Source organism: Hibiscus syriacus, unplaced genomic scaffold (genome assembly GCF_006381635.1).
Source record: "Hibiscus syriacus cultivar Baekdansim isolate YM2019G1 unplaced genomic scaffold, ASM638163v2 tig00111303_pilon, whole genome shotgun sequence".
Lineage (NCBI taxonomy): Eukaryota > Viridiplantae > Streptophyta > Magnoliopsida > Malvales > Malvaceae > Hibiscus > Hibiscus syriacus.
The window spans coordinates 648,074-672,714 of NW_024063049.1; the positions used below are offsets into that span (position 1 = coordinate 648,074).

At 33.7% G+C, this 24,641-nt stretch overlaps 2 protein-coding genes across 2 annotated transcripts; both read left to right on the plus strand.

Moving 5' to 3' along the window:
- Positions 1-16,189: 16,189 nt before the first annotated feature.
- On the plus strand, positions 16,190-20,152 carry LOC120158038 (transcription factor bHLH48-like). Its single transcript, XM_039168978.1, has 7 exons — positions 16,190-17,004; positions 17,095-17,223; positions 17,318-17,383; positions 18,712-18,780; positions 19,025-19,096; positions 19,372-19,579; positions 19,757-20,152. Exons 1-7 carry the CDS (start codon positions 16,501-16,503, stop codon positions 19,792-19,794), a joined length of 1,086 nt encoding a protein of 361 aa, XP_039024909.1. The 5' UTR covers positions 16,190-16,500; the 3' UTR covers positions 19,795-20,152.
- A 2,099-nt stretch (positions 20,153-22,251) lies between these two features.
- On the plus strand, positions 22,252-22,829 carry LOC120158073. The gene has a single exon (XM_039169005.1). It carries the CDS (start codon positions 22,320-22,322, stop codon positions 22,632-22,634), a length of 315 nt encoding a protein of 104 aa, XP_039024936.1. The 5' UTR covers positions 22,252-22,319; the 3' UTR covers positions 22,635-22,829.
- The last annotated feature ends 1,812 nt before the right edge of the window (positions 22,830-24,641 follow it).

Consider the following 24,641-nt stretch of genomic DNA (forward strand, 5'->3'; position numbering starts at 1 on the left):
TATTGAACCTTAACCCTTTCTTCTACCTTGCACTTTTGAATTGCTTGCTCTAAAGGTTCTTGGAGATTTCCCTCAAGGTTACTAGGAACCTTAGCTAAACAATTTGGAGTTCCAGTCTCGTTTATCTAAGGAACCTCCTTATAGGTCCATTTTTCAATTGGAGGCCACTATGGCTGGACATATCGTAGAGTAATTAATTCTGCTGAGAGCATTTTTGAATGCAAATTTTCACTCGAAAAGTGGAAAGGATGGAATTGAAAACCCTGCATATTCTTTTTCTTCTTGATCAGCCTTTGACCCTTTTCTATGCCCATCTTCTTTGGGTAAAGCTTATCTCTCACAAGGGAACTTTTTTCTTTCATTGATTCTTCATTCACCATTAATTCACCAATGCCCCCTGGGACCAAATCTTGAAGCTGTCTTGACCCTAATAGGTTCTTGATCATCAGACAATATCACTTCGAACTCATCATTATCATTCAGAACCTTATTCACAACCTTCACAGCGGGATCCTAAATATATTATTTACCCTAATGGTCTTAATTCAAAATATTATAAAATATAATTACTAATAGTGTAATTTAACCCTAAATGACTATTCGGGATTAAAATATAAAATAATTAAAATAGAAGAGACTAAATATGTTATTTACCCTAAATATATGTACATATGCGATTAATGATTAAAATAAAATAAAATAAAATCTAAAAACCAAATTATAGTACACAAAAATCAATTCCAGTGACTAAATTATAATGCATACAAAGTACATAGACCAAAAATATGATTTGCGCATTAAAGAAATTACGCAGAAGCCCCTCCCCAAAATGACGTAGTTTTAAGGAGGATATAAATAGGCCTTAAATGGTCTAAAATCCTCATTTTCTCTCATTTCTTCATTTTTGCTTCTCTTTCTAAAGAGAGAGAAGCTCTCCCTTCTCTTTAAACTCCCTCACTGGAAGGAGAGCCGGTCACCGGCCGACCACCTTTCGACCACCGTCGGGCACTATTCTGGTCACTATTCAAATCTCCGGTCATTATTCACGGTGGCCGAAAAAAATAAAAATACCTCAAAACGTAGACCGGCTTTCCCTCGACCTGAATCTAAGCTTCTTTTTCGCTAAAATCTAGTCAATCGGACTAGATCTGAGATTTTGCCTTTGGTAAAATCACTTTTCCAATGATGTTTGAGCTTTAACGGTGGTAAGATCTCTTCTCCTTTCTTTTGCTTCCTCTGTTCGTTTCTCTCAGTCGTCCGTTGCTTCTCTTCGCGTTCTTGTTGTTGTTGTGTTCTCTCTTTTTTGTAGGGAAATCAAGGCTTTTTATAGCCCTTGAAAGATCTTGGACCACCATTCATTTTAGTGAGTCACCGGATCTACGATGACGACTCACCATAGGGCGAGGTGTGCGGTTCTCCTTGCTTCTTCTAGATCCTTCTGTTGGAGGCGGCGGCGGCGTGGCAGTCACCGGTTGGGGCACCTGAAGGCGGTGCTGGAATAGTCCTTAGGGTTGGTGAACCCTAGGATTCTTGCTAGATTGGATCTGGATCTGGGCCTCTGGTTTTGTAAATGGGCTCCCAAATTTATTTTTTAATAATAATAATAATAATAATAATAATATGATAGTCTCGAACGAAAATGAATGTCGACAATTATATTTCAAATCAGAGAAAATGTTCATGTGCACATGAGATTTCAAACATATATTTCAAACATTTACATTGCACACAAGGAACACACCTCGCAAAACGGGTCAGTCCGAAAGATCTATCGTGTACCGGCTTCATTAGGCTCTTCGACTGAACGAGAACCTAAGCCATATAAGAACAGAGTCATATTCGGAATAATATTCTAAACATAATAACTAATAGGGTTACAAAACTATACGGGTATTCACGGCCTCTCGAGGATGAACGAAACGGGAGGAATCGGGTTGAGCAGTGACACAGTCAGGAGATCCCTGAGTACCTTTAACATACGATAACATTAATTGGTTTTTGACCTTTCGATTAAATTAACTAAATTAAAACACTTAAATAAATATGCATTTTTAAGGTTTACGGGTTAATTCAGAGGCTTTCGGGTTTGAATTTGGTAAAACGGACTTCGGAATCGGACTCAGGAGTCGAAAAACCTAAAATATGACTTTTTGAAAAATTTGACTTTTTGGGTCAAAGTCAACTCTGGTCCAAGTCAACGGGTCGGAGTCAATGGGTCAGGTCGGGTCAAACAGTTCGAGTTGGGTCTGGTCAAATAGTTCAGGTCGGGTCAGGTCAGCGGTTCGTGTCGGGTTGGACCGATTCAGGCCGATCCAGACCGACTGGACCGGTTTCCAGAATGAACCAGATCGGAGACAAGCCCCACGAGCATGCGGAGGCGCGTGAGCCAGTGAAATGGGGGGTTGGTCGGTGGCCAATTTCTCCCAAGCATACCAAACATCAATTGCAACCAACAATATCACCTAAAACGCCATAAACCAAACCAAACAATCGGAAATACAACTGGACTTACCCAACAACGATCGGAGGAGGAAACGACGACGATACGACGACCCATAGGTTGGGTTTGGAGCCGAGGATGAGGAGTCTAAAATCGGGGGCGGTGAGGCGAACGACTGAGCATGGTGGCTGGAATCGATAAAAATCAAAATGGCGATAGGGGTTTTGGGTATCGGTTTCTCCTCTCGATTCGGCCAAATGGTGGTTGATTTTAGAACGGGGTTGGTCGAGGTTGGATCGATGGTCACTGCTAAAGTCGAAGGACACGACGGTGTACCTCACCGCTGATCGGAGGAGGCTGACGAAGGGGCGATAGTGGTTGAGTTTTAGAAAGAAATAATTTGTGTTCACTGCACTAGGGTTTTAATTATGGGTAAAACGGGATAAAATATTAAAACCTATATTTATTTAAAATTAGACACAAATAGTGCTCTAGTCTAGTGGTTAGGGCATGGTTGCCTATCCCGAATTGTAGGGGTTCAAATTCCCTATGCCACCAACTCAAACATTTTTTATTTTTTGGACCTTATCAGAAAAATGGGTTAATTCAGGGTTAAGTCCTTGAACTTCCAAGATTTTTAAATTTAGCTCAAAAATTTTAAAAATTTGCAGTTTAGTCCGAAAAAACAATTAAATAAATTTTAGTTAAATTTTTAGGGTGTGACACCGTTCTTAACACTTTCCACTGCCATCATATCTCTAATCACCTTCTTTGGTTGAAACCAACACCAAAATATAAAAAATCACCTTCAAGCTACATACCAAAACCTATAAAAACAGTTTTCATAGCTCCACTCGATCCAACTCTGAACATAATTCAAAATGTAATTTTTTCCCCTAAACTGAAAACAACCCAAGAACCAATTGTTCCTACAATAAAAAACATCCAAAACCATCTCATTTCCCTTAAATGTTTGTCGAAATACAAAATCCAACATATGAAAATAAGGGACACCACAATAATAGTTTTCTTACCATCTTCTTTGGATATAATTCAATGTAATTTTATAATTCAATGTTTGTCGTAATTTGTGGATCCTACTGAAGTTATATATAATTAAAAGCCTTCAAATATACTTTTTACTTCTTAGAGGGAGTTGAGAATTGGTGTAACTACTCGCGTAATTATACTTTTCAATTTTATAATTAATATAAATTTAAATTTAAACTTTCTACAATTACAATTTGCACTATTATCAAACATGGCATATAGAATTATAATGTAATTAAACTATGTTAGTTAAACATGTATAGAAAATTAGAAATTTTTATAATTACACTCGTATATAAAACTAAGATAGTAACTATATTTTTCTGCAACTATAATATGATTTTTTTTTACTATGTTTAGAGATATTTATCGTGTTCGGCTCTAGATATAGCTAAGACTTTTGTGATTACATAATATTAGAATCACAACCATCTATTTTCACTCATCCCTCGGTTCTAGTTTTATATTGTGTACTTAGATCAATATATATATATATATATGACAAAGGAAAGCCACGTGCAAAAAGAATACGCATGCATGTTGTTGGCTCTTATAAACCAGCTCGAAGGTTCAGATTTCGTTCACTGCAATAGTTTTCTTCGTCGTCTTCATTACTACTGGTAAAGCTCAAAGCAAGTTCAATGGCGCCAATGAAGAGCCCAAGAAAGCTATGGAGCCAAGTCTAAGGGAAACACCAACAAGTGTTTCAAATCCTAACTGGAACTACCTTACATGTCTTTACAACCCGAAAGGTACCCATACACAGGGATGGACAGAAGATAACGAGTGAAGTAGTTGCCCTATTGAAAATCTCAAAATTGTTGAAAAGACAATGCAAGTTGGCCAAACTTTCAACATTATTTTCGGTGGAAACATGTGGCTTTGTACATGTAATTTCGGTAGGCACCGAAAATTAGTTGGAATTGGTTGAAATTTGGAAAATGGTAAAATCATTTTTAGTCATTGTAATTTAGAGGATTTACAAATTAGTCCTTAAGCTTCAACTATAAATATCCTAGCTCATTTAGCTTCAAATTCATCCCAAAGCATTCTAGCTTTCTTCCAATACTAGAGAATTTAGAGAGTTTCTTGAGAGTTGTTTTTCATTTTTATCAAGAGAGAATTATCATTGTTTTCTCCTTGGTAGATCGAGAGAAGTTGTAATTCCTATTTTCTCATAGTGAAATTCTTCTACCGTTGCCCGTGGTTTTTATCCTATATTATTTAGGGGTTTTTTCACGTAAACTTTGTGTCTCTTTTATCTTCATTTTTATTTTCTCAAATTATCAGTTGCGATTTTGCTCTATCCGATAGCCGTCTTCCGCAACAATTGGTATCAGAGCCATATTTGAGTGTGTAATTTCTGCTTATTGTCTTTGTGGTTGCAACCAAAAGGTGGATCCTCCAACATAAGAAAGTAAGAAGTTATTACCCATTTTTTGAAGGTTCCAAAGAACTATTTATGATAGTGAAATAGTGAGAGCTATCCGTAAAAGAAGCTATGACAACGAAATTTGATATTGAAAAATTCAATGGGAGAAATTTCTCATTGTGGAAATTGAAGATGAAGGCCATCATGAGGAAAGACGGTTGTCTAGCAGCTATCAGTGAAAGGCCGGTGGATTTCACAGATGACAACAAATGGATCGAAATGGACGGGAATGCTATGACAAACTTTCATCTAGCATTAGCAGATGAAGTATTGTCAAGCATCGAGGAGAAGAAGACAGCTAAGGAGATATGGGATCATCTTACCAAATTGTACGAGGCCACATCGCTGAACAATAAAATTTTCCTTAAGAGAAAATTGTACACTCTCCGGATGCCAGAATCTACTTTAGTGACGGAACACTTAAACACACTGGACACGTTATTTTCTTAGCTTACATCCTTAAGATGTACAATAGGAGAACAAGAACGTGCTGAACTTCTACTTCAAAGTCTACCTGATTCGTATGATCAACTCATCATCAACTTGACAAACATTAATGTCACCAGTCTAGTCTTCGATGACGTTGCAGCTGCTGTTCTCTAATAAGAAAATTGGCGCAAGAACAAGGAAGACATACAAGTAAATCTACAACAAGAAGAAGCGTTGACAACGATGAGAGGGAGATCAACAAAACGTGACCAAAGCAGCAGTCACAAACATAGTAGATCGAAGTCGAGGAGTAAGAAGAATTTAAAGTGCTACAACTGTGGAAATAATGGTCACTTGAAGAAGGATTGTTGGAGTCTAAATAAAAACTCCAATCCAAAAGGCAATATCGCAAACACTTCAGACGATGGAGATGTTTTATGCTGTGAAGTGTCAACCACCGTGGAAGGTAGAAAGAGATATGCAGATATATGGCTCATTGATTCTGGAGCAACATATCACATGACCTCAAGAAGAGAATGGTTCCATCATTATGAACCTGTCTCAGGAGGATCTGTGTATAGTTGCAATGATCATGCTTTAGAGATCATTGGCGTGGGAACAATCAAATTGAAGATGTATGATGAAACAATTAAAGTTATTCGAGATGTGCGGCACATGAAAGGCCTGAAGAAAAATTTATTATCATACGGATTGTTGGATAATAATGCAAGCAAGATTGAAACACGGAAAGGAATCATGAAGGTGTTCCGTGGAGCACTTGTGGTACTAAAAGGCGAAAAGATAGCATCAAACTTGTACATGCTGAAGAGAGAGACTTTGCTAGAAGCAGAAGCCTCTGTTGCCTCATGTAGTTCAGATTCTACAATGCTATGGCATCAGAAACTTGGACACATGTCAGAACAAGGAATGAAAGTCCTTGTGGAGCAAAAGCTACTTCCAGGCTTAACAAATACATCACTTACTTTATGTGAGCATTGCATAACAAGTAAGCAGCGTCGGTTGAAATCCAACACGTCAAATTCTAGAGGCAAAAGTGTTCTAGAATTGGTTCATTCTGACGTATGGCAAGCACCAGTTACATCCCTAGGCGGAGCAAAATATTTTGTCTCATTTATTGATGACTACTCCAGGAGATGTTGGGTGTACCCTATTAAGAAGCAGTTAGATGTGTTTTCCACTTTCAAAATCTTCAAAGCGCGAGTGGAACTTGATTCTAGAAATAAGATCAAGCGTTTCATAACAGATAATGGAGAAGAATACACAAGTGAAGAATTTGATGACTTTTGCAGGAAAGAAGGCATCAAAAGACAGTTCATAGTGGCGAACACTCCTCAACACAAGTTAGATGTCTTTTCTCCTGTCGTTCGACTAACAATAGTTTGAGTAGTCTTGGCAATGTGTGCTACATTGAACTTACATCTAAAGTAGCTACATGTTAAAACAACTTTTCTTCATGGAAATCTTGAAGAAGAGATTTACATACTCCAGCCTGAAGGATTTGAAGAAGAGGAAAAGAAGAACTTGGTTTGTAGGTTGAACAAATCTTTGTACGGTCTAAAGCAGGCACCGAGGTGTTGATATAAGAGATTTTATTCCTTCATTATGTGCCTTGGATACAACAGACTTAATGCAGACCCTTGTGTTTATTTCAAGAGGTCTGGTGATAACGATTTTGTTATATTGTTGTTGTATGTGGATGACATGTTGGTTGCAGGACCCAACGAAGATCATATTGAAGAATTGAAGGCACAACTGGCTAGGGAATTTGAAATAAAGGACTTGGGATCAGCAAACAAGATTCTAGGGATGCAAATTCACAGAGACAGAAATAATAGGAAGATTTGGCTTTCACAAAAGAATTACTTGAAGAAGATCTTGTCACGATTCAACATGTAAGATTGTAAGCCAATTTCTACCCCTCTTCCTATTAACTTCAAATTATCCTCTAGTATGAGTCCTAGTAGTGAAGAAGAGAGGATGGAGATGTCTCGAGTGCCATATGCATCGGCAGTGGGAAGTTTAATGTTCGCTATGATATGCACAAGACCAGACATTGCACAAGAAGTGGGAGTGGTTAGTCGGTATATGGCGAATCCAGGTAAAGAGCATTGGAATACAGTAAAGAGGATCCTAAGATACATCAAAGGGACCTCAAATGTTGCATTATATTATAGAGGATCAAACTTACTTATCAATGGGTATGTTGATTCTGACTATGCATGGGATTTGGATAAAAGCAAATCTACTACAGGATATGTGTTTAAAGTTGCTGGAGGAGCTGTAAGATGGATTTCAAAATTGCATTCAGTTGTGGTTACATCCACAACAGAGGCAGAATATGTAGCAGCTACACAAGCCAGTAAAGAAGCAATTTTGTTGAAGATGTTATTGGATGAGCTTGGGCACAATCAAGAGTATGTCTCTCTATTTTGTGACAGTCAAAGCGCCTTGCATTTAGCAAGGAATCCAGCATTTCATTCAAGGACAAAGAACATACGAGTTTAATACCATTTCATTCGTGAAAAGGTGGAAGAAGAAACGATAGATATGCTGAAGATCCATACCAAAGACAACATAGCAGATTTCTTGACGAAGACAATCAATGTTGATAAATTTACTCGGTGTCGATCCTCTTGTGTCCTGTCAGAAACATAAGCAACATGAAGGTACAATGTAGAAAGAATGGTGTGAAGATATGATTGTTCTAATCAAATCTTCAAGTGGGAGATTGTTGAAAAGACAATGCAAGTTGGCCAAACTTTCAACATTGTTTTCGGTGGAAACATGTGGCTTTGCACATGCAATTTCGGTAGGCACCGAAAATTAGTTGGAATTGGTTGAAATTTGGAAAATGGTAAAATCATTTTTAGTCATTGTAATTTAGGGTATTTATAAATTAGTCCTTAAGCTTCAACTATAAATACCCTAGCTCATTTAGCTTCAAATTCATCCCAAAGTATTCTAGCTTTCTTCTAATACTAGAGAATTTAGAGAGTTTCTTGAGAGTTGTTTTCTCCTTTTTATCAAGGGAGAATTATCATTGTTTTTTCCTTGGTAGATCGAGAGAAGTTGTAATTCCTATTTTCTCATAGTGAAATTCTTCTACTGTTGTTCGTGGTTTCTACCCTATATTATTTAGGGGTTTTCCACGTAAATTTTGTCTCTTTTATCTTCATTTTTATTTTTTCAAATTATCAGTTGCGATTTTGCTCTAACCGATAGCCGTCTTCTACAACAAAAATAATATATATTTTAGATATTTTTTCTATTTTCAATTAACCTTAAAATTTTATAAATTCATCTTTACTAAAATTTTAAAACTTCAACCCTAGCATAATGTCATGCGTCCGTCTCTGTCCATACACATATATATGTTATATTTTGATGTGAGGAAAATTAATTTTTTTATATAATTATAATAGAAATCGATTTCTAACTATTTAATGGGTCAAAATATATATTTTAAGTAAATTTTGGTACAATAATGTTAAAATATCAAGAAATTTAGAGCAGCTAGGGACCAAGAACACTTCTTGTATCTGTAATTAAGGGTTAGTAAATAGTCGGTTAATTCAAATGAATCATTTCGATTTAATAGATTTGTAGTTTATTCAAATGATTTGTTCGACTCTTGAAAAAAATTAGTTTGCTATTTGAAATTCAAACCAAATAAACCAATTAAATTTATTCAAAATGTACATGTTTTATATTAAAAAAAACATGTACATGTTTAATTAATTTCATTTAAACATGAAATTGAATACTCAAATCAAATATAAAATAACTTTATTGAATTATTGAATTTAATTAATTTGAATGTATTTATATTTTTATCTTATTAATATTATTTTTTATGATGGTAAAATTCCTTAGATAATGTGGTAGAAAAAAAAAGTTACCTCATTTTAATGTGTTGGAGAAATTATTTTTTAAAATAAGATATTTATTACAATGAAAATAGAAAGACGTGGATAATTTGGCGTCTTTGGAAAGACACATGAAAAATATGACAGACTTATCCAAGCAACATGCAATCGAACTCCAAATCTAACATAATAATAAATTTGAAGATGCCGTTTCTTTTAGATATCTTCTCAAAAACACCAAATAATTTATGTGATTTCCTGCTGATATTATAATAAAGACACTATCGTAGAAAATAAATTTCTCAACACCTTATAGCACTAATTTCCCCCCAACATATTTCTAATCATCTTGCCATCATATGATATAATTGTGTCATATTCAAAATTATAAAGTTAAAAAAAATATAATAATAGGAGTAGCTCTTGTGTCAATGGACTTGATATGTTTTGACTTGCAAATATTAGACATGAGCTTTTCCAATCATTCAAGGAAGTGAAAGGCTTCCTTGTCCAAATTGCAAGCGTTTTAACATTGTTCAACCCAAATTACTAAACAGCTTGAGCTTGTGTAAGTGGATACGTTAACTTCCATCTTCAAAATCTGACTCCATTAATTTAATTTGATCCGATCAAATTTACTGTTAAAAGTTAATATAAATTGATTATATCGTACCTAAATTCAAATTGACCTGAGTTTGAACTTATTAAGTGATTTCAATGGTAAAATAAAATGTTGTTCTCTTTAGAGGTATTGAATTTGAGCAAGATGCAAGTGTGTAGGTGTTGTTAATTGATTAAGCAAGTTTTGAACATATACTATTTTATAATCATCTCCTACTATTAAAAACATAATATAAGCAAAATGATCGAAACTTAAGATCACACGATCTCAAAAACAACTAAAACCCCAGGGCAAGTCCAAAAGAAAATTAGAGACTTAGATTTCATTTATAAATATAGGGGTAAAGCATAACTTTTATCATTGTAATTAGATATGGTTATAAATTAGGTCGGGTTAGATTTTGACCTGCTCAAACTCGATTCGAGTGTAACATTCTTTCTACTCGTTACTTGACTTGATATGAATTTAGGAAAGTTTCATCTGACCCGAAATTCAACTCGATTTTTAAGATAAAGATTCACATCAAATTTAATCCCCTATACACGAATAAAATAAGGAAATAATTGAAAAATATAGATAAAATATAGAAAGATCAATTATATCATTATTCTCATGTCGAATCAGATATTCTTCACCCTAAATTTGAACCTAACGCAACATTACCCTTTAAAAAAATTGACTCGGCCCAACCCGTATATGATTTAAAAAAAAAAAGTTTCAAAACTATAAGATCATATCATATTAAAATGTATTAAATTCGAATCATTCATCCCTAATTGTAACTTAAAATTTCAACGGGCTGAAAACTATTGCATTAGCTACTCTTCTATTAAAATCCGAAATGAATTAAAATTTTAAAACCTGACCTAATCTCAATTGATTTCAAACCAAAACGAACATAACTTATCTAATTAATAAATCTATGTTTAACTCTTAATCTGAAAAATTAAAATTATTATCATTTACCATCCGACTTAATGAGATGGGACATTAGATTTCTTAAACAAAGTTATAGATTTAAACTCATATTATGAATGAAGACAACTAAATCGAAAGAATTACTCTAATATTAGATCTCTGTAACACCCAATCTAAAGCCGATCAATAAATAAAATATCAATAATTATACTCTAAAATTTAAATATAGTAAATTGAATAACTCAACTCTTGGTAGGGTCTTAGCTAAATTGGACCCCAAACGTGAGAGGTAAGTCGGAATCAGGTCAAGTAGAGGAGCCAGTTGGAAAAATTAATGAATTGCAACCCTTGACCCCACTTGGAATCATTTGCATCATAGGCCTTATTTAGCCTTCAATTATACAAGCTATGCCATGGCATGAACCCCAGAGACCATAGGGTTTCGGTTCTATTACATAATTTTACTTTTAATTTTTGTATCGACTCGAATTGCATATTTTGGAGCTAATTTAAGGCTAACCCACCATGTCAGTGAGAGTACCCAATTGATTTGATTATTAGGGTTTCAGTCTGTCTGTACAAATATCCTTCCTTCTAATCATTGCTTTTATGTTGTGCAACTTCTTCTTTAACCCATTGTCGAGTTTTTCTTTTTCATTCCTAACCATTCATTTTTTTCAAGATTTAAATAACGGTCACAGTTCGATATTTTACGAGTTTAATTTTTGTTATTATTTATTGATGTTTATCATGAAATTTATGTTTACCTAAAGAAAACGAAGCTTACATGAGATGCACTAAAATTGCGTTATGGGATAAAATAATTGTGTTCGTAGGGTGTGCGTGCATTATCAATAACTAAAAAATATTTAAATTTTAACAATAGCTAAGGTGATTACAATGTTTTTAAAAGAAATCTATAAAATATTTTTTAGTAGTATAAAATGATTACAATATAATATATGTTCATAAACTTTCTTAATAGAAAATAAAGTACACACACCTTATAGACACAGTTGAATAGTCGATGATTCCATAAACCTCTCAACGAGTCCAATATACAAATCCCACGGACTCATTGAGGGTACACAATCCTCAATACAAATGGTATTATTGGAAAATAAAACCCTAAATGGTATTAGAAGAAAATGATGCAAACGGGGAGAGAGAGAGTGAAAGAGCACAAATGGAAGTGGAAAAACAAGTTAAGGATATGTGTAGGTAAATTGGCCACAAATGGAATCCATTGATAAGGTGGGGATTTTGTACTATGAAAGTCTCTGCAAACTGATTCATCTCTGCAAATTTTGCCTATGCTTGATTTTGTCTGCTACATTGTTTTAATGGCCAAAAAACAAAAAAAAAACCCTAATCTCTTTAATGCCAATAGCTACATGTAGAGTACTGGAGGGCATTTTTCTGTGCCTGGCTGAACCCTAAAGGATGGTCGTGGTTTAATTTTAGGGTACCCCAAAGATGTAAGATTCCATTAATCGATATTTACATTAAACCACGTATCGAATCGATTAAAATTTTGATCAAGATTCAAATCAAACTTTCTCTTGACATTATTAATATCATTTTTTAAATAGTCAAAAGTGATTACAAATTAATATTTATTCAGAATCTTTCTTAATAATTGATAATATACACTCACCATGCAGATGTAACTGTTTGAACTTAAGACCTCTGGAGAGATCAACGCTCTCTTTAACCATTGAAGCTATTTGATAAGTTTCCGATCACTTATTAACATCAAATATCAAGATTTAAATCAAATTTTATCTCTATATGTAATTCAATTACGTAGAAAAAAAATCTGAATGATAATAAACTAAAAAATATAGGTAGATGTATGCATTTACTTTATATATATTTACAAGATGCTCTAAGGGACCCTACCTTTTGATAAGTTCTCCTACAATGAGGGTATGAATAAAGGTCAAAAAGAGAAGTGGAAAAGGAGTCCCCCCACCAACTATGAACCATTCATGGTGGCCATGGATAACGATCCCATATGTCAACCACCAATCCATCATGTATTGATATTCAGTCAATTTTTTAACTCTTTTAGCTACTCACTTTACACTTCAGAATATTTAAAATTGCATTCCATATTTGAGAGTATTTAAAAGAATATTAGACTTGAAAAAAATGAGTTTAGAGAAAAAAAAAGGTTAAACTTATTAAAGGTATAGGTCAAATTTGAACTCCAACACCCAAAATTTGACCCAACTATATTTTAATTTAATAATATATTTTCTTTTATCATTTATATTATATAATTTATATCATATGAAAATTAAATAAATAATACTTGTTTATACATTTAGTGTTGCCCATGGCAGTGATCACCCCTGAGGGCGAAGCAAAAAAATATATTAAAATTAAAATTATGGTGTCAGAATTTAGGAAATTATTTAAAAGAATTTTTTTTATGTGGGTAGGAACAAATTATGGGTAAAAATATTCATTTTAAATGTACCTGATTGATCGATAATAAAATTTATGAACACTCTTTTTTTAATATCCGAATACGAACTTCAATTTATTTTTGATTAAAAAATGAATTTTTTAATAAGGTCCTTTTCTTTTTAAAAAATATTCATTTTAAAGTATTAACACGTGAGCATATTTATAATATGTGAGATGGTGATTGAATAGTGAATTTCTCACTAAAATTATTTCCGTAGACATAAGATTTGTTGGATCTGAATTCTATTAACAATTGAATATATATATATATAGTCGTATCTATTTAAAATCTTTTTCAGTCATTGATAACGTGTACGTATCTTTTAAATATAGTTACTCGAACACAAGATCTTTAGAGAAAATAATATTCTCTTCAATGATTAAATTATCTTAATGAATTTTAACCATATAAATTTGAAATAACGTTGTAGTCAAGGTACGTAAAAATATAAATTTTACTCAAATATTATAAATTTGTTTTGTTATCTTTAATGTCAGCTATGATCTAATTTCTCTTAATAACATTATCTCTGAAATTTAAATTCTTTCTTTTCGAGTACAATGTGCCTTGACACTGCCACTTATACAAGTCTAAATTTTGAAATTGTTTACAACTAAATAATAATTTAAAGTATAAACAAGGTACGATCTAATTATATTAGAGTAAAACTAAATTAATTTTATATATTTTCATAAATTTTTATACCATCTATATTTTGGAAATTCAACTGTTATAATGTTATATTCTATTCACATAAATTACGCGTCTTAAAACTTTTAAATTCTTTTAATTATTCAATTGATAGTAAAACTTCAATTTGTATATTTACTAATAAATTTATTATTTTCGATAAATATAAGATTATTTTAAAATTTTATGTATATAAATAAATAAATAATTTAACAATCGAATTATTAAATTATTAATATATAAAAATGCGAAAATGTTTAAAATTTTATTTGTAAATGGTTATAAAATAAAGGGTGAACTATGTGTTTAACACTTAAACTATTACTATTATTCTATTCTGATATCTAAATTTTATTGTTTTTCAAAATCATATCTAACATTTAGTTTAAGTTTCAATTCGATATCCCGTCATTAATAAGTTAACAGAACTGTTAACATGATATATTTTTTTTTCAATGATGATTTTACATTACCTTATGGTGATACATCAATATCACCCTTAAGTTTTTAACGTTATGTATGATTTTGAAAACGATAAAGTTTAGGTACCGAAATGGAATAAAAATAATAGTTTAGATACTAAACTTATAATTTACCCTAAAATAAATGTAAGCAAGTGATGGGTCATAAGAAAACAGAGTCGGGGGCGGTCCCCGCCCTATGGGACCGAGCCAGTGGCTTAAGCCCCACGGCTCGTCCTTCCGGTTCCCCACACATCGCTTTCAGATTTTTCTATTTTCTTTTTAATTAATTATTTAATTATAAAGAGTTTTATTTATTATTGTGTTTATAATGGTACAATATTACAAGTTTTTCTTAAGCTATTCAGTGCTTCATAATCCTCATTGGGATTTATTCCTGTATTTGACTTCAAAAAGTTTTTATTTAATATATTATTTATACTTAATTAAAAATGATATATTGATTATATATTTTTTAATTAATATTATCAAAGTGTTAATACTTACCTTAATTTAGAGGTGCTTTTTTTTTAGTTTTTATGAGATGAATATGACAAGTAAAGATAAAAGGGTATATTAATCGGGATAGAATCTTATGACATAATATAAAATTTTTTTAGGTTTACATAAATTTAGAATCATTAGATGAGTGAGAATATATGACTGAAATTATCAGTATAAAACGAGAAGATATTCACCGATAAAAAAATAAAAGTATTCACATCAATCTATTTTGACTTATTTAACCGTCCAAAATCAGTGTAAAACTAAAATAAATGTACATTATGTAAATGCATCCTAAACATAACATAATATTAACATATAATAAACAACAATAAAAACATACAAAAAAAGTAAAGAAAAATAAGAAGAGAAAATAAAAATTATCTATCTCAGTCTTAGTGAGTTTTTGATGACCAGAGCGATCGCCCGTTAGTCTCAATGATGAGAATGACTTATTTGAGCAGAAGATTGACATAGTTCAACTTCAAATTGATCCAACAACTAGTAGTGATATATAAAAAAAATTAGCTTTTATTTTCGGATGAAATTTGAGGATATCGAAAAGTTTTTCCACAGGTTTGAACCGAATAAAATAAAGAGAAAAATAATATGGGTATTTAGTTTGATGATATTTTTGATAGAATAACCTACTAAATAGCGTTAGAAACGACACTGACATGAAGAGCTGTTGTTGGCCATTTAGAAGTAGACCTATTTCAGAACTTTAGAATTTTTTTAGGAATAAAATAAAAGATAGAATAAAGTTAAATGTCTCACGTCTATATTTCTTAATATCAATGATCATAATAAAAGCAAGTTGAATAGTTGAATAATTGTAATATAGATTTTGATTTTATTCTAACACAGCGTGAATTTATCAAGAGTTGTCTATACACTATAATTGATAAGAAACATATATCTAGAAAACATAACATAATTGAAGAATTTGATGAAAGAAAATTCTATTCGAAAATCTTGACTAGTGAAATGAACTCATTATTTAATAAATTCGAATTAATGTTGACGGAAATTTTTTAGTGATTATACTCCAAAATTATAACATATTTGATTTTATATCATAAATTGATCTTAATTTTTGATTTAGATACGATTTTAACAACATTACATATAATGCTACAATCATCATATCGAACCGTACCCAATAAACTTTCCTTCAATCTCAACGAACTGTACAGTTGGAGCTGTAAAATTTTAATAATTTAGTTCAAGACTGAGACCCCACCTTCGTCTTCCTGTCTCTAAATTTAGAAATTAAAAATAAAAAACATTTTAAAAAATTCGTTTCCCTGTTTATTATTAAACCAGACAATCCGAGCAACGTTGCTTTCCTTATACTTCAAATGGCTGACAACTTAATCTCTTTATGACAATTAACTCAGTTTTTGTTAGCTTGACCCGACCGCCATTGATGAAGCATAACAAAGCTTAAACCTTTTTTTGTGAAGCTGTTGAGACTTAAATTTGGCTTGGATTAACCAAGTGGGTGCTTCTTATTTTCAAGGAACTGAACTGGGTTTTTCTCAGAATTTCGGACTTGGGTCGCTTTGTTGTTCTTGTTCTTCATTTTGCCATGGAGTTAAACGCAGGGACGGCGGGAACCGGATCTCATGAAACGGCGTCGGAGAGGAAGGAAGTGGCGGCACTCGAATCGCTCCAATTTACCGACGAAATCCGCCGTTTGATGTTGGCTCCTGCGACCGACAATGCGAGTTCCTTCACGGCTCTGCTTGAACTTCCGGCTCCTCAAGCTGTTCAGCTTATTCACTCTCCGGACTCGGTTAAGCTTACCGCTGTTCATGCTCCGACTCCGAACGTTGATGATTTCAAAGGCAGCTTTCATTTTCCTTTTGATAGTGGATTAATCGAACGAGCGGCGAGGTTCTCCTTGTTTGCCGGAGATGGTAACATCAACGTCAATAACAAGAGCAATTCGCTTGAACCGACGTCGTACAATTCAACCGCGAATCTCCAGAAACCGGTGAAGAGTGAGCCGGCGGAGACCGAGTCATATCAAGCGTTAGTTTCTGATCCAACGGTGGAGAACCGGAGTATCAAGAGAAAAGACCGAGAGAAGGTGAAAATTCTGATATGCCTTTTTGGGTGTTTCCATTTTTGGTAAATTCTGATCAAATCAGCTGATGAATTTGTTTTTTGAGCTTTTCAGGTGAAAGGGTCGACAAAGAAAAACAAAACTGCGGCGAAGGACAGCTCCGACGATGCTGAGAAGCTGCCGTATGTTCACGTTAGAGCTCGCCGGGGACAAGCCACAGATAGCCATAGCTTAGCTGAGAGAGTAATTCACTAATTTCAATGACCGAGTCCTTAATCAGTTTGCTTATTACTATTAGTTAATTTGTCTTTATCATGCTAATAATCTTTGTTTTTAGGCTAGGAGAGAGAAGATTAATGCACGTATGAAGCTCCTACAGGAGTTGGTACCAGGATGCAGTAAGGTCAGTTCAATCGAATTATTAGGTTGATTAATGATTTGATTATGATTATGACTATGATTATATGATTACATTAAGAATATCTGTCTAAATATGGTACAAAAAGGGTGTGATTACTTCTTTATATTATATTGGTTTTTATACATTTTCACCTTTTGCACAAAAGTGGTTCACTTTTTGCACCAACAAAAAAGTTGAGCTGGTGTGCCATGGCACTTTGATAATTTTAATGTTTCATCCCTTCTTCCTTTGTTGGGTGAGTTGTTAGGAGTCCTTTTCGAGGTTAGCGTCGCCTTTTTCCTATCAAACGCTTGATTTTAGTCCCTGTTTGAAGGGGAGGTAAATGGAAGGATGCTGGATCTTGTAGTTTTAATCTAATCTTTGGAATTGATGTTTTGGATGTTGAATTATCTGTGAAGAGGATAGGTACCGGTACAATGACGATTCTAGCCTTTGACGACAACGTAAGGAAATTTTTAGTCATATGGAATGCTAGCTGGACATTACCAGGAAATGCTCTTTGAACTTGTTAGATCAGATGTCTTTATGGGGTCCCATTTCATTGATGTAGAATAGTTGCCAACTTCTTTTGCAAGTTAGGCATCCATACTCTTATGGGATAACAATATAAAAGATCAGAAAAGAAAATGCCTTTTATATGCCAAATGACTGCCTAACTATATGTGGACATGATGTGATAGTGCATGGGATATTAGTTTAATTGTTCAAAACTTAATCTTGATTACGCCTTAATAGTTCAGAAGATGTTTTCGACAATTGAAAAGGGGGATACAAGTCGTTTTAGTTGAGATGATTCAGAATAAATTAGATGACCAAACCAGTAGATAATCTTTCTTTTATAGGACCACATGTCGTGATCTCCTCATAATTTTGAAAGAACTGGAGATGCCTAACTTTTGAAAAGAATATTGTTCGTATTAACAACTTACTGTCTTTCCCTCGTGAGACTGGAAATCTAGTACTTCTGGATAGGTTTATGTTTCTGTTTCGAGGAAATCACTTTGGAACTTATTTATCTACGTGCTGTGATATGTGGCTATCGTGTAAGTTTCAAGTTTTAACTTTTCAGTCAGATTCTATGTGGTTGCTTCGTACCGGCAACTTATTGTGGATGTTTTCTTGTATGTTACGAAATATGTTTCATACGGTGCCGGTATTACTAACTTTGGTAACTATGCTTTTGTGCTCAATGGTATTAGGTTCGAGAAGTTGACTGCTCTGGAATCTTGTAGTTTGAATTTCCTTATAGAATCATTGAATTCAAATATATTGAGACCCTTTTCTGATTTGTGGAATACCATGTGCTGCAGATTTCAGGCACAGCGTTAGTGCTGGATGAAATCATCAATCATGTGCAGTCCCTACAGCGTCAAGTGGAGGTGAGATATTTGTCTCGAATACCGTTCGGTTTGAACTTGTATAAAGTTTATGAATTGATGATTTGTTCTTAAGCACTGCAAGTGAATGTCCCCTATTTAAACTACCCGGAATTTGTAGGAGTCTTGTTATGACCTTACCAATTCTTTATCATGCATGTTCGTTGTACGCTTTATGCTTTGGTTTAGATGCAGTATCTTCCATCCCCTTGGTCTGAATCTAGTTATCATGTTTTGTCGATTGCAGTTCTTATCAATGAGACTCGCCGCAGTTAACCCTAGAATTGATGTCAACCTCGATAGTATATTCACAGCAGATGTAAGTATCAGGCACCTTCTGTCATATGTTTCTAGTCTAAAGTTGGAAACTGAAAGCTCCTTCCACAAATCTCCCGGTTCATGCGATAAATAGCTCGGCAAAGCTTTGGTTCTTTAACTCTTCATGTTGCTCGACAAATAGCTAATAGCTCTACATGATGACCTATTTACATGGTTGTACATCGAGTTTCTCCTGTTAGGGAAAGACAATAATTTTTGGTTTTGATTATTTGAAGACTTGAGCTAACATGCTTGATCATCTTGTAATATATGTAGAGTGGATCTTTAATGAACAGTAACTTCTCCGGGATGGTCATGCCTATGATGTGGCCCGAGGTTCAACTCAACGGAAACAGACAACAATATCCGCAGCAATCGCAGTTTGGTGCATTTCAACAGCCTGTTTGGGGGAGAGAAGAAGTCTGCAATAATTACATGACTCCAGAGAACTCGCTTTTAAGCTATGACTCCTCGGGAAATTCAGGTAGAAACGAAATGAGTTTATTTGCCTTGTAAATGATCATCATGCATAAACATTTTGAATCTTTGCTGCTAAATTTCGCATTTCAACCGAAACAAGAATAGTAATACTTGATCAATTCCACTCTACATTCGTCTTGAAGTCCTATCAGACTAACTTTATATCGCGATCTTGTCGCAGCATCGTTGCACTCGAATCAATTGAAAATGGAGCTATGAAGTCCAAAAGAAGATAGCAAACTGTTAGATTTATGAAAAAAATATTATTCTAGTGATGACTACTACTTGTACATGTATATATTATATCGAATATTAGAAATTAGTAGAAGGTAGAGAGGTCTCTCCATATATCTTCTGGTTTTTATGTGGTTTATTTAGCCGAGTCAGATGGAAACATCCGATTTCGCAGGACCGGAGACGAGAAACGTCTGTATGCTGTTATTAAATATATATATTATACTAACTTCGAGTCATTCAATCGAATGCTTGGTTTGAGGTTGATTGATTCATATTGTAAAATCATAGAACGAACTATGATGATTCAAACTATTATGGAAATCTGCCTTCTTTTGTTCTATATTATGCTGTCTTCTTTTATTGATAGTTCATAGAGGAATGACATTTTGTCATCCACTTTTTCTTCTGCTATCCAAGTTGATATGTGGTTTGATTCCATACGAGGTTATGATTCTCGGGTCGGATTATTTATTCGAGACTGAGATCTGTTCGATATTTAGGAGAGTTTGGATAAAGATATCAAGTCTAAAATATGGTCATGGAAAGAAAATGAAACTTGTTTAAGAGATGGATTGACCTTGCTTTAAACGTTTGAGTTCGAGTTAGTGACACGAGTTAATTGAGTATTAATCAAATTGAAAAATAATTGTAAAACAATTATATTTTTATATAAAAGGTTTTCTTATCATAACACCATTAAATAATTTAAAATGTCCTATCATAACACCATTAAATAATTACCAATGAAGTGACCAAAACAAAAATAATTTAAAATTTAATAATAAAATAGTGATTTTTTAAAATTAGGTGATCAAAACAGGATTTGAGTAAAGGTGAGTGATGGAAAGTGCAATTTACCCTTACGTCTTATTTTCTCACTACGGAATGCGTGGCTAACCTACAAAGGGCTCAAACTGTAAACGATGCCGTATTTAGAGCAATTACTACCTCTAAGTCTGTAAATGAACCGAACGCACACGAACGGAGGTATGTTCATGTTCGTTCATTTAATAAATAAACGAACACAAACATAAACGAACAATTTTTTTTTTGTTCATGTTCGTTTATTAAGGAATATAACTTGTTAATGTTCGTTCATTTAATAAATAAACGAAAATAAATGAACACGAACATAAATGAACATAAACGTTGGAGACTTACCTTCCATTATTCTTTCATGAAAAATAGTCGACAATGCAAATCAGCCAAATCTACAGTGATAAATAGCGTAAGAGTTGATTAACAGTTATGAAATGTTTGAAGATATTAAACATTTCAATCGATTTTTAAAGATATTAAATGATTCACACGACTTTAATTTAATGTTATAACATTTATCTTAGTGGTCCATGATTACATATGAACAATCATTTTTCACTACGTTATTCTAATAAATTCGATGGCTAAAAGTTTTGTGACATTAATGTCAGACTTTAGTCAGGTTTGTTAATAATGGTTCTTTCCGTTGACATAATAAAAAATTTAACAACATGAAGATTTCGAACGGTACAAATTGAACTACAAGACAATAATATAGATCTAAAATCTCTTCCATGCTACATATCGTAACTGATATTATTGCTAAATCACTATTCAAAATTTTAACGTACCAAAAGTCTACTCCACAACTAAAGGTCACACAAGAAGTATGAAAACAAAAGTTCATTGTCAAAGTATATTTTATACTTATTAATGGGTTCTTCCTGAAAAACTCATTACTTCCGCTATTACACTCTTTTTCAAAAATTGTATAGAAACATTTGTTTTATTTTCTGACAAATTCTATATATTTTTTCTCTTTACTGATGCTCATATACTTTCGATTGTTACCTTTATCTTCACATCTATTTCTAGAAAGAAATATGATGTTTTCTTGAGTTTTAGATGTGAAGATACCGACAATAACTTTATATATTAACTATTAAGCTAAATAAAACAGAGAAAGAGATGAAAACAGACATGTAAAACTTTAGATTGCACTATAATATAACTTGTTTTTTAAGCTTTCAGCGATCGTCTCCACTCTCTAATGAACACTAGGGTTTGAGAAAAAAAGGAAAAATGAATATAGGTGCGAGGTGTCTTACGTGTTAACATATTTGATTTAATCTCTAAATAAAATTGAGTTAATTATAGAGTTAGACATCAAAATATCAGATTAATTAATATTTTTAAAATACTTACAAATTGGTTACCAAAATTGATTTAAGAAGATTGGGTTAAATATAAATGAATGAACATAACCGAACGAACATAAATGAACATAACTGAACGAACATAACCAAACGTTCACGAATGTAAATGAACGAACGAGATCTATGTTCATGTTCGTTCATTTAATTAAACGAACACAAAATTTTATTTATATTATTTCATTTAATAAATAAACGCACGTAACATTATTAACATTATTTAAGTAAGCAAACAACTGACCAAATAAAACCAAAAACACTTCGGAGCCCTCAAATTTCCCCCTTCATCTTTCAAGCTAAGCAACCACCGCCGCGATGGCCCTGACTAATATGCTTCGCCGCCTAATCTTCTCCCGGGCCTTCTCTTCCCACGACGGTCCAAGCCGATGGACGACGCCCGGTCACCAGGAGCGTCCCAATGGTTACCTCTTCAACAGGATCCCACCACCTCCGGGCCAATCCCGTAAATGGGAAGATTGGGAGCTGCCTTGCTACGTCACAAGTTTCCTCACCATCGTCATCCTTGGTGTTGGACTGAACGCCAAGCCTGATCTCACTATCGAGACTTGGGCTCATCAAAAAGCCCTCGAAAAACTCGCCGCCGAGTCGTCCTCTTCTTCGACTGACTGAGATAATTTGAGGGCGAACTTCAATCGAGATCTGTTGGGTACGGATCTTTGCGAACTCTTCGTTTTCTGTTGATAGGATGTGTAGTTCTAATAAAAAATCTAGCCTTTTTTTAAGATTGAACGGTTTGTAGTTGCTGAAATTTCATGATCTTTTAATTGGATTTACGTTTTTGATGATGATGAAGTCATTGCCTTATTTGGGATCACGACCTAATAATTTATATTCGAGTTTCCATGGTTGTTCAAAAGAATTCAATAATAAAATTGGGGTTATTGGCCTCGTATTGATATCTTAGAAAAATTGTGCTGTAGTTCAAATGAAATTGGGTTTTTCTTCAAACAGTTGAAGGTTTTGTAGTTGTTCAATTCGATTTACCCTTTCGATGATCATGAAGCCATTCACCTTATTTGGCATCAAATGTAACATTGAATTGTGAGTTTCTATGGATGCTCAGAAGAATATGAAAATAAATTGGGTTCATAAATGGCCAATGCCTTAATGGTATCTTTAGGAATGTGGAATATCTTAGAAAACTTGCATATAGTTAGTTTAGTGCCTAAATTGCTGATCCTTTTGGTAGGTTCGAGAAAATAGGAGTACTTTTAGGGGGTCTTAGGAAAAAATTTACCTGCAGTTTAATAGAGGTAGCCAATCGAGAAAATGCTTGTGCAGAGTCCATAAAGATTCCGGATGGTAGCCGCATAGCCGGTACAGAAGGATAGTATTAGTTAAAAATGGAATGGTTTATGTTATTGTTACATGCAAAGGGCTATGCATCAGTGCTGAACATTTAATAGTTGGTATGAAGCTTGCAATTCAGGTGCAGAATGAAGGACTAATGGATTATTGGTCGATAAGCTTGTTATCAAGGATTCGAGTGTTAGGGATATTCTATGTAGCTTTGTCTCTTCAATTTTTCTTCTTCTTGAAACACTTGTGTTCGAAACATATGTCATCTTCTTGACTAAAACATTTTCCATTAACCATCTGGCTTTAAAGTGTGTATCATTATCTGTCATTTGGTAGTCAATACCGTGGTTTCAAGTCTGTTTCAGAGCAAAAGTTTAATTTTCTTGGCGGAATTCTGATTGATGATATTGTAGCAGAGAGGGACGCAGAATTGTTGTATTTTAATACAATTGAACTAGGATGTATTGGAATTTTATAAAAGAAACCTTGCCAACTTATGTTGCATGTTCTTGGTTAAACCATTTTTATTTGCCTACTGATTTAGAAAACCATAAACTTTAGTAGCATTGCAAGTCTGTTTGGTTGCATTGGGGAGGAACATAATCTTTTATAAGGGTTTGGTTCGATGATCCGGCATCCAATACCCTCCCTTGTCTAGCTATATGTTGGATATGGGCATCGGATACATATACTTGAAAATAATGAAGGTTCAGGGCAACATAAAAATGGATCATGTCCCACAGTCACGGTTCATCTTTCTTTTTTCACCCATCAAATGAGAAAAAAAAATGGACTTACACTCATCCAAGCAATAATAGTTATGCTTTAACACCATGGTGCTAAGGTTGATCCGCCCTTAGACTCATCCAATTGAATAGTGTTGATATGATCTTTATCCGAATCCGAATTTGTCATGTCATTATTTTGATAGACACGGGTTGATTAAAAAAAAAGAACATCTCAATTGTAAATGATGGAAATTTATTGGATGGTAATCAGCTTTTCATATAAAGAGAAGGCGTAATTTTTGACATTCGAGACCAAAGGACACTGCTTTGCTTTAATAATGGAGTCTAAAAGGAGGACTTGGCTTGCACCATTGAAAGCTTCTATGTCGTCTTCTGAGGCCAAAGGGCCTACTTTGCTGTAGAAAGTTGCCGGTAGAAAGTTGCCGGTGGGAGAAACACCACACGTCCCGTAGGTGGTGGAATTTCAAAGATGACCTTGACGACCTCAAAAGCATCGTCTCTGCAATCAATGCTGTGCTTCTTGACGCAGAAGAACGATCCGTGATCAGCAATCTCGTCAAAGAATGGC